This window comes from Echeneis naucrates, chromosome 24 (genome assembly GCF_900963305.1).
Source record: "Echeneis naucrates chromosome 24, fEcheNa1.1, whole genome shotgun sequence".
Classification (NCBI taxonomy): Eukaryota; Metazoa; Chordata; class Actinopteri; order Carangiformes; family Echeneidae; genus Echeneis; species Echeneis naucrates.
The window spans coordinates 996,926-1,008,573 of record NC_042534.1 but is presented as its reverse complement, the minus strand read 5'-3'; the positions used below and the strand labels follow the sequence as shown (position 1 = coordinate 1,008,573).

The 11,648-nt window shown below is 43.6% G+C and overlaps 1 protein-coding gene across 1 annotated transcript in view; it reads right to left on the bottom strand.

Annotated features, from left to right (window-relative positions):
* myo6a (myosin VIa) overlaps positions 1 to 11,648 on the bottom strand; it is a 60,088-nt gene that overhangs the window by 22,865 nt on the left and 25,575 nt on the right. The window contains 9 exon segments of the mRNA XM_029495865.1: positions 51 to 181; positions 2,062 to 2,155; positions 2,393 to 2,431; positions 6,284 to 6,454; positions 6,721 to 6,816; positions 7,597 to 7,724; positions 8,959 to 9,031; positions 9,572 to 9,663; positions 10,135 to 10,292. Coding sequence (XP_029351725.1) covers positions 51 to 181; positions 2,062 to 2,155; positions 2,393 to 2,431; positions 6,284 to 6,454; positions 6,721 to 6,816; positions 7,597 to 7,724; positions 8,959 to 9,031; positions 9,572 to 9,663; positions 10,135 to 10,292 — 982 coding nt within the window.

The window sequence follows — 11,648 nt, the reverse complement described above, 5'->3', positions numbered from 1 at the left end:
AACGAAGCTACATAAAAGAACGAAATGATAACGAGCTCAGCCGGACCGACCTTGCAGAAGAGTCGGGGGTCAAGCCGGGTCAGTTTGGGAGGCATGTACTTCTGGTACATGTTGTAGAGTTCGTGGAAAGCAGCTCTCGAGGGGAAGCCGCCCTGCATCAGGTCCAGCACTGACACCATACCTACGGAAACAGGGGAGGGTCAAACAGAGCGGATTTTAATAGACCGACAGAAAAAAATGACGTTTTAGAAGGAGGACTGAAGTTAAAGGTCCATCTGGTCGACAGGTAGACCTCCCTGATTCTGTATTAACACAGCTCTCCGTCCTCAGAGAAATGCTCAGTCTGGATTCAGAACCTTAAAACCAGCTGTGAGGCCTTCTGGGACTTTGTGATGTCACTAAGTAGAATCTCTTCTGATTGGGTGACTGACCTGTTAAACTGCACACACCCTGTTTACACAGCAGGCAGAGTCAGAGTTTACAAAGAGCCGAAACAATGTGGCTTGAATTCGGATGAGTTTGTGTTGTTCTGACTGCCTGTAAACGCTCTTTGAGGCGTCGTTAGTCATCCTCGTCGCACCAAAGAGCTCATTTCCAAAACGGTGTCAGAAATCCGTCTTTTTTTTTTTTTTTATCTGATTGTCGAACTGGAGAAGAAACATTCACAAATCACCTCGTATCGCAAATATCAACCCAGCAGCAAAATTTGTGCGACAGGCGACACTTTGTCTTTGCTGCCTGCTGATACAAAGACAGAATAAGTTATTTTCTCATGAATATGCGACCTTAAAAACGGCTCCTTCAGTGTTTTCAGCTCAAACTCTCCTGATATTTAACACAAACAGCAGCAGGAATAAATGCTCTCCACCGAAGCACGTAACTCACACTGAGCCCCCCGAAGGAGATTCTCTCACAGTCACATTTACACCATCACATGAAAGTTATTTCTCCCAGAAGAGAAATTTTCATCTTTTAACAAACCAAATCCTCGTTTCTATTTGAAGCCTCACTGGCAGAAATATTCAAACTTTTTATTATTTTACCTGAGAGTTAGTTTCTCTGCAGTGGCTCCCTCTCCAGTTATTAAGTCCTGCTCCTAACTTACAAGCTATTACACAGCATCAGCGTGTCTCTGATTTACTTAAGCCTGCTAAGCCCATCTGTGCGTTCTGCCTAAAAAACAGCTCAACAAGCCGCAGGAGCAGCAGAGCGAGACGACGCCGCTGAGCCGAAGGACAACATCAACCCCATCATGGAAAAGTTCTGCAGGGCGACCAGCCATCCCATCGTGGACCGGCCCGCTCTATTCCAAACCGCAACACTGATAAAGTTTGGTGCAGCGCAATATCAGAAGAAGGCATCGTCAACTGAATATAAAACTAAAAAAAAAAAAAGGAAAGGAGGATATTAAAGCTGAGCTCCAAAAACCTGAAGGGAAGAAGGGAGGAGACCAAACTGGATCCGGACTCCAGTTCTCCATCACAGAGCATGTTGAGACGTCCAGGGCCAGCAGTAACAACGACAGCAGCTCATAATGATAGATTCATTTCATTTACGCAACAAGACGCAAGTTAACCAGCAGAAACAGCTTTCTTTTTAATGATGAATTCGCGTTGACGCTCCTGCTGAAAACAACACGAGCCGATTAGAAAGACAATGATCTTCCCGTTGGAGCAGTTATTTATAGATCTGACGATCACACACAACATGTGTAATCTAAGAACCACGTTACTGCTTCTCAGACGGCGTCCTCCTTCTATCAATGCGTTTGGTTCCAACTTTCACCAAATTAATGCTGTTTGTGCGTCTTTGTTCGTGGAAAACGTTTTGAATGGTCATTTGATGCTGCAGCACTCATCTCCCTCTGCTCTTCATCTTTCTTTTCAATAGAAAGGGTTTGTTTATTTTCTGAAATGTGTCGCCTTTGGGAAAACATTCTGGGTTCAAACCCCGAGTCCTCCTTCCAATTCTGATCAAAGCTTACGTAGTCCTGAACAGAGCGGTTTCTTTAGCTCATTTACATCTCCAACCCTGAGGAGAAAGACGGATCGTCGGACCGACCTGAGCACTGCAGCTGGGAGAGAATCTGAGCTCCTTCAAACTGATGGCTGACCATCTTCAGGTTGGGCTTAATGCAGCGAATGAAGCTGGAGCCCTGCAGCGCAGAGGGAAGGAGAGAGAGACATAAACCAACAGTGAGAGAGAGAGAGCAGGAGCTGCAGAGCGTCATCACATATTCATGACATCTCAGGACAGGACGCCCCGAGTGTCTCATGGGAGACACAATCTGGTGATGCAACATGGAGCCGAATCTGCAGATCTGGAGCCCGAAACGTGAAATCAACAACAACAACTCCTCACAGGCAGAAGAAGAAGAAGAAGAAATACTGACCGTGCTGCGGAGCTTTTCCAGAAGAATATTCAGCTGGGTCTGCAGGAAAGGAAAGAGCACAGGAAGGTCGACTTCAGGGTATGTAAAGGAAAAATATACATGCATTATAAATACACTTCTACATATTTTAAAAAGGAATCACAAGATCAAAGAGCTGAAGGGAGGAAAGTTCAGCTTTCCAAAAGTCCTCCAGATATTTGTCTTAAATTAAAGGTCCCTGTTGAAAAGAGCAGGAGCAGATTTCCCATTCAAGACGGCTTCAAACAGCGATGTCAATAATATCTTATATTTTAAAACGGAAATAAAAAATTCAACACCTATGATATATTTATAAAACACCCCGAGACGGCACTTTTAATGTGAATTAATAATGTGAAAGGAAATATCATCTCAATATTCACTTCCCTTCTCTCTCCATCCTGTTCCCTTAAAAAGACAAACACATCAAACTTTGCCCAGTTAATTTGTTTCAGTGGTGTTCTGGCATGATTAAACTGTAGATTATAATCCGGATTATTAGCATTTAAATTTTAGCTGAGTAAATCTCCTTCAGTAGTTTCCAGCGTTGTACCAAATTAAGCCCAAAAAAAAAAAAAAAAAAAAAAATGTTGAGACTGTAAAAATCTGCTTCAATAATTATTTCAGAATCATTTCAATAAATCAATAAATCAGATTTGATTTCACCTTCACTGTCTATAATAGATTTCTCAGTTTCCTGAACCGACAGTGTGATAGTCTGTGTACCAAGTGGAGTAAACACAAACAGGCGAATCTGAAGTCATACATTTATTTATTTCTTTTTTAAGTCGGTCACGTCTTTGTTTATGACTTAAAAAGGCGGGAGGGATGCTGCGTCAGATACGATCTGGTTCCTCTCTCAGCTCATTATTAAGTTTAGGGTGAAATCTCTGGATCTGAGAGTCCTTAATGGAGCTCTGCATCAACGTCCAAAGACGAGGGAACGAGCCAGTGTGTGAACACGCTGCTGAGAGAAAAAGGTCTCTGATAAGGTTTTGAAAAGAAAAGCCTTTCGGGGGTTTGGTCGGATTCAGGAGGGACTCATTCTTCAGTTCTGACCCACGTGGAGCTGCAGCAGGTCCGGACTAAAATTCTTTTCAAGCTGGACAAAGACTGCCTCAGACTTTCTAATTAATCAGTTCCTTTTGATATCGGTGAATCTTCCTGCTGCTTCTTCATAGTTGCTGAAATTGTTGATGGTGCGTTATGACCACAAAGAGCATCTTCAGCATGCAGCTGTAAATAAACGTTTATTAATCCGGCTCCATAATGGACTCGCAGCGATACGGAGGCCGAGTCTGCTCGTCTGACCTGATTTGTAAAGCCTAATGAATGAATTTGCAGCTTGATGTTAGCGCCTCCTGTTAGTCTTTGTCTTATTTTTATTGGGAGGGTCACTTTCTTATTCTGGACATCAAGGAGCAGCAAACGTTTTCCCAGTTTACAGAGAAACTGACAGACTGGACCAGCCAATCAGGATGGAGTCATTTTAATCTTCCTGCTGATCTAAAAAAAAAAAAAAAAAAAAGGTCCCGTCTCGCTCTCCGACACGAATAAAGATTTATCACATCCTCAGAAACATGGAGGAGGGGGGTAATAAGGAGTTCATCTACTCGCCGTGTGGAGACGAGCTGTGGGCTTCGCTCCTGTCAAATAAATCCTCTAACTGACGCTCACCTCCCAGTTTCTTTGTCTTTTATTTGTTGCACAGCTGTTTGTAAATTAACTTTTACTGGCTGCAGTAAAATATTCTGAAGCATTGACAGAAGTTCACTAAATATTCTGCACCTTACAAAAACACTGTCTACAGTCTCAGAGGAAACTAATCTAAGTCAATATAATTCTTTTTGCACGACCGGTCAGCAAGTCTGAGAACTCCAGCGGCGACTTTAATATTCTGCTGTTCGTGCATCTTCCTGCCTCAGCTGGTGGGGACCAATCAAATCAAATGGATGGGATAAAAGAAGTCGAATAATAATATGATGCCGCCGACGACCTTGTTCTTCTAATATCATTAAAACAGAGACGGATTTCTGTGAAACATCTCTTCTTACAACACGAATCCATCCGAATCAGCAGAACTGAAAGTTTTATCCCCCCGAATGGCTCCGAAGGTTAATTTGGACTTTGGGCCGGGTTTCAGCAGGCCTGAGGCTGATGGGAGGAACCTAACCCAAAATTTACTGCCCTGCAGTAAGAGGATAACCTGGGAAATTAAAAATATTAAAAGTTATTCTCAGAGAGGATCACGGATCAGGACTGTTCAGGGGAGCTTGGGTTCCTGCCGGGTCAGGCTGAATATGGCTTTTGGAGTTTTTGGTCGTTTATTCTGCCGTCACAGATTTTATCCTCGAGCTGTTTTTACAATGTGCTCCACATAAAAGCTCGATCAGCCGACCTCGCTGCCGTCACTGTGCAACCTCTGATGTTCATTCCAGCCACACAACAGAAGAACGCATCCCAGAAGTGGCCTGAAGTTTTCACGAATGGCGGACCATGAGTGGCGCTCCGGTCTCAGCAAGAACGGCGAGCGACACACGGCGAATACAAATGACGCACATGAAAGAATCAAAGATTTGTACATGAAAGACGCCACCGTTCTTGTTAACTCTGCGGAATAAATCTCTGCTCAGCCCCGGAGCTGCACTGCAGCGATTCTGTCATCATCATCAAATGAGCTGCTTCTTTTTTTTGTTATTCTTTCAGGACATATCCATCGAGGAGAGCTGTGCCTCATTATTATTATTATTATGGAGCAGTACTGATTATTTGAGTCTCATCTGATTAAGCCTGGATCCAAATTCTGTATCATTAACACATATAATATACATATAATGAATTTTAAAATATGAAATATATAAATATGAAACACTTCTTCGTGGGGGTACATTTGAACTGTTTAATATATCGGCGGCTTTCTGCCTCAAACAAACACGACTCAGCCCTTTAATGACAGAAGGACCAAACAGGATACTTAGATATTAAAAATGTTCTCCTTTTCCTTTTTAAGAATTCAGATCTTAACAACCAAAGTTTCTGCATGAAGCCTTTTGTTCAGGAATGACTCTGCAGACTTTGGCAGGTTTTATGGTTTTTTTCTGTCCTGCAGCTTATTTTGTTTTTCACATTTGAAGCAGGTTAAAGAGAAAAGATTACTGGATCAACAGGTGGACCGGGTAAAAATTCCTGAGGATCACTCAAACAACAACTTCTCTCTTCAGAATTCAGAGCCATGTATGTCATTTTTTGGTTGGTCGCCTCTGAATGTTGTCTGGTTCGCTCTGACTGAACGGCTCGCTCGGCTGTGCCGCCGCAGCGCCGCCCTGTTGCACCAAGTTTGACATCGAGTCTCTGATTAAAAATAAATGGATAAAATAAGAAAAAGGGCCGATCGTGCAGGGTTTCAGATCTGAGGCTTAATTTTGACTTTGATTGGCACAAAAAGATCCAATCTGGGCTTCAGCAGGCTGAAGAAGGAGAACTGAAGGACTCCGATTCCAGGATGAGACTGAAGAGACTCTGCAGAGCTGCATTTTCAAAAGTGTGTTCTAGTTTTAGAGTCACTTCCTGTCTTTGACAACCAGCCTTCCCGCCGTGTCCAGGTGGCAGGAAAACTAAAATATGTTTCATCACAACGGGTCACAAGGGAAGTGCTGAATGTAAAAACCCACGTTACGCATCAGAACAGTTTCATTCTGAAGGGTTGGCCTCCATGAAGAAACTAAAACTACCTCAGAGTAGTTTTACATCAACAGCTCAGCCAATCAGAGGAGAGGAGCCGAGTCCGGGTTCTGATTGGCTGTCTGTGTGGACCTTTAAAATCTGTTTGCCTGGAATAAACGTCCTAATAAAAAGGAAGACGCCTGCTCTCACCTTGAACTTGTTGCCGACGCTGATGAAGCTGAGTTTTCCCGCCTTCTGCTTGACGTCTTTGCTGTTGTTGGAGTTCTCGAAGAGCTCGCGGATGAAGCGGTCCTTGGACTCGCTGATCAGACACTCCAGAGACATGTGCAGGGCGTCGTTGTTCTTCTCCACAAACTTGGTCTGCAAAAAGGGGACATTTCCAAACTCTAAGACCGTTTCAGATTATGTTTGGGGGTTTATTTTTTTTTTTTCTGATTCTGTTCCCTGAGCAACAAGCTGCATGACGGACTAATCTAATCTAATACGAACGGCCCCTGTCTTTGGTGTCGAACAGCTCCGGTCTGAGTTTTTTTTTTTTTTCCCACAATCCAGCCATCAAAGGAAAAGAAATAACTAATTTCATCTGACATTCATTTTCCAAAATGGCTCCAGGAAAGTGAACGCACCGTCTCATAGCACACGGCTCCTGCAAAGTGTCTGATAATAAATCCTTCGTCGTCCCTCACGTTCCTGTGGACGGCCAGTTTGGATTTCCTGGGCACCTGAGGGGGACACACACAACCACAATTACACACAGTTACATGTGTCAACACGTGTGCGCGCACACACAATAACACTCTCAGACATTTCCAATGACATGCTAATTTCGCCCTGCCAATCAGTCTCGGCTGGAAATGAAGATTAAGAGTCTGTGTTTGGTGCTTTAACTGTCAGCTACACCAAATTAACCCGAGGCTCCTACTGTACTCCGCCTGACGGGACGTCTGGTCCGGGACGCAGATGTTTTAAACTGTTCTTAGCCTTAATATCATCTGTCAGTTTAGACTAAATTAATTATGTTGGTCTGCTGCTCAAACATAATCTGCAGGTTAATGCATAAGATGATCAGAGTTAGCATTCAAGGGTCAGTTCACACAAACTAATCATGTGGAAAGCTCATTTTTATGACTTCTACACATCCATCAGACCGTTTTAGCTGCTGTGGCATTTTAAAGGCGTTAACGGCCAAAAACAAACTCAGCTATCCTGCAGATTTGATGTAAACAGAAAGCTGCAGCAGCGCGGTGTCTCTGGTGTTAGATCTATTTTAAAGGTCTTCCACTTCGCTGCCCGTCTCCTCTGACTCGTTTTTAAAGTCCATATCTGACATTTCTGCAGAGCGCGAATCAGGAAGCGCCTCAGTTCCTCCAGACGGCGAGGCAGATTTCAGTCTTTGTGGCTCCGCCAGCGTTGATATGTTGGAAGGTTTTGTTGGTTTATTATCTTTATCTGTCTTCAGGAGTGCGATCAAACAGCAGACGGTAAACTTCACGGCGACTCACCGTCAGCCTGAAGTGCTCCTTGTGTTTGCTGTGAACGGTGTCGGTGAAGTGCTGGTCACTGGGCTGAGGTAGTCGGTTCTCTTCGTCCAGGATGTCCAGGATGCCAACCAGCTTGGCCTCCACCAGATCTGCACAGAAAGACCGGAGATCTTTATTTATTTATTTATTTTTTTTATGGGTGGTGGGGGTAAACCATCGGGGGAAATAAAAAAAGATCTCTGCACCGCTGATGAAGGCGCTGCAGACCTCTGAAGACTGACGGCAGAGGGCACAGATTTAACGGAGGATGGCGGATGAGGAAGATTAAAAATCTAAATTAAAATGCAATCCAAAGGGGACAGGAGAGAAAAATCACAGCAGGCCTGATCAGACCTGAAGGTGGCGTGGAGCCGGAAAGACGGCAATCACTGTCGTCAGTACGGTTTGTTTTATCAGTCCAACGTCTTCAAACTAAAAAACTGCTGATGTGAACCAACAACAGACTCACAGATCAGCATTATCAACAGAGGAATGAATGAATGAATGCTGTTATTTTTTTCTGTCTCTCTCTCACTAGTTTTATTTCCTCCTCATGTATCTATTTTCTGACGGGGTTTAATTTTCCGCTACATCAAAGTGGGATTTTTATGTTCTGATTTTGTTGTGTGGACGAACACTCACAACAACGCCGACAACAAACACACAAATAAATGCCAGTTGTGAGTCAGTGATCTGACCTCACCGTGGCGCCTCCTTCAGCAAAAAAACAAAAAAACAAAAACATAATTAACCCCCGTCACCTGGAATCACCTCCCACCCCGTCGACGGAGAGATGAAGACCTCCACTTTTATCTCCTGACTTTGCTGAAACTGCGCCAAGCCTCTGAGGTCAAACTCCGTCAAACAGCCAACAGCGAGCAGCGTGCTGCTACTCTTCAACACAGCTGAAGAGGATTATCAACACGAGTGAGGACACCACAAACACACACTACAAAGTACAACCAGCAGCAGAAACTCCAGACGGGTTTATTGGGAGGAGATTAGAGGATTCAAACGTTGGAGTCTCTCACTGATACACGAAGAGAAACAACAACGCACAACGGACCGAAATCTTGAATTTTGGCTATAAAATTTACAAGTTGAGAATGTGAAGTCCAGAAAACTGAGCAGAGGAGTCAAAAATCAAGTCAAGAGTACCACAAAAAGACGAAAAGCTCACAGGCCTAAAAGTTCACAGCCAAGACCTGAATCAAACTCAATCAAACTACTGAGTCACGATACAAAGCCAAACACAAAGTCCCCACATTCATCACCTGTTCACGGGAGTTTGTCGAGGGAGAAACAGCATTCACCAAAAAAAAAAGCAGAAAAGGACAAACGTACCGATACAGTCCTGATTGTCCACGTAGTGAACCTCGTTGACTCCCAGGCCTTCCTTCTGGTACAGCTCTTGTTCCTGGAAGGCGAAGGAGACTTTCAGTAGCATTAAAGGTAAACATTGTTCTGAGCTGAACTACGCTGACGCAGCGTGAGAAGCATTTTTCCACAAACGGCCGGCCATCTAGATTTAATTACATATAGAACATCATAATTTACAAGAGATGTGAGATCTTTTCAGAGATTTGACTCTAAAAAGCCCAGCACTCCCCCCAAAAAGAAAAAACTGGTATTAAAGCAGCAAGATATTTCTGCAGCATGAAAACTGGTCTTTACTTCTTTTTCACAAACAGTGATCATCATAACGAGTGCTTTCAGTCATGAGTGGAAAACCTTTCGGAGTGAAACGCCTTCTTTTGAAAATGATTTTGAAAATGAAGTTTTCGCTTTCGGGAAATAAAAAAAAATGAAAAACACACAATTTAGGGATGGATGGTGACTCTTGGAAAATGAAGAAAAGCGCTTTTATCAAAGCAGAAATCAAAGTCCAGAGTCGGCTGGAGCTGTTTGCTTTGATTAGTCGGCGCCTCTAAGTGGCGGCCGGTGGATTCTCTCTCACCTCTTTGAGGATGCGCTCGTTGAAGAACTGCTGCAGTTTCTCGTTACAGTAGTTGATGCAGAATTGCTCGAAGCTGTTGTGTTCAAAGTACTCTGCAAAATAAATAAAAAATAAAGCTGAAAAATTAAAACACAAGCAGCAGCAGGCAGTTAGAGATGCTGCGTCATCGTCAGAAGAAATCTGTCATGGCTCCTAACACAATCTGCTGCAGTTCGTTTTTTACCTTATTAAGCTGTTGATTTTCAGAAATGACACCAAATGTCCACAAATCTGAATCAGCTGACTCAGTAAAGACTAAATGTTTCCTCCTTTTCCAAAGAAAAGCTCCTCTCATGTGTTCGGATCGTTATCGGATCAGGATGGTCAGACTGATCCAGATCATGAGCGATTTAATGGAGGTGACGTGACAGAAAAAGTGTTGAAATAATCAGCATCTCTATCTGCCGTCGTTATGAAGCCAAGAGCTCGAACTTCCTTTTCCTCTTCCCATCGTTCTACACGTCAAAGTCAAATAATAAAGCGCATCGTCTCGACCAGCATCAACTTTCTTTTGCCATACTGACCGAATCCGGCGATGTCGAGGACGCCGATGAAGTTGGCAGAGGACTCGAAGGGGAAGCACTGGTTGACCCGGGTCACCACGTGGTCGAACAGGCGGCTGTAGACGGCCTTTCCCAGGGCGTCCCGGGCGTTGTTGGCCTGCTCCACTTTGAGTGGCACTCTGAAGAACAAACAAAAAACAGACAGAGGATTAACAACCACGTTACTGATTTGTTTCAAATCTACAAAACTGCTGCTGAAAAAAGGTCAAAGTGTTGAAGGAGGCCGTTTTACAGAACGGGAGCTAAAGAGTCAATCAGGTGAAGGACTCGGAGTGTCGGAGGAAGCAGACCTGAGTCGACTGTTCAAGAGCCCGGACCAAAAAAAGGCTCCCTTACAAAAACCTCCCTGAGCTTTCAGTCGGCTCACATCTGATCTGAAACCTCAGACTTTAAACAGATGTGATCCTGACATTTCCTCACATGATGATAATCTGAATTTTTTAGGTTATTCACACAAAGTGTTTTTAAACCCGTTTTATCAGCAGTGAAAATAAAAACAGGAAGAATGACGGTGACTAAATCAACTAAAAAAAAAAACCTCTTGACTCAAACTGACCCAGAAAACCAGCCAAGAACTTTGTGATGTCACAACCAGGAAGTCCCTCCCCCTTCCTCCCCAGCCCCGCCCACATGGACCCTCCATCAAAACTCTGCTGTGGTTTTTTTTTTTTTTTTTTTATTGACTCGCTCAGAAAACTCAAAAACTGGACCTTTAAAGATTTAAGTTCATTCATCTGTGAAACGCTTTGAGGGAAAAATGGCCTGAATCGATCGGCATAAATATAAATCTGCCACTTGAGGGTAAACGGAGTCCACTTATTCTGCTGCAGAGCGACGTTGTGTTCAAACAAGTAGACCCGGCCTGACTCTCCAAGCAGATAATTGCATTATTGGCAGCTGGGGGAAGAAGGATCAGGTGGAGGAATTAGAATTTTTCTGTTGGTGACAGAAACGAGGCGATCTGTGATGTTCATTCTAAAAAAGGACTCCTCTCTTCTTCTTCTTCCTACGAAGACGTTTGACAGTCCGGAGGCTTCACCGTTTTATAATTATGTTTGTGACGGTCAACCGCCGCACACCTTCATGACCTTCCACGTTTTAATTCACCGACTGCTCAGGATTAAAACCTGCGACGAGGCGTTCTCATGTAAAAACCAGGAGGTCTAAATGCCAGGGCGGCATAATGTCACAGAACTAATTGTGCGAGCGGCCTAATAAGTATTCCCAGAGTGTTTCTGCTGCCCCTCTCGGTGTAATTACTGATGCGCTGTGAAGACGCCTCAAAGACGACACACGAGGAGAAAGATGGATTTTAAATTGGACTTCTGAGCTGTGAGGGAAACGTTCTGATCTCAGAGAGACACTTGAGCTTTGTGTTGATCTGTTCTGACTGTTCTGCTGCATTACACTCATTACATTCTCCTGGATGCTTAAAAAAAAAAAGTCATCTTTTGTTTTCTATGTGAATTATTAAC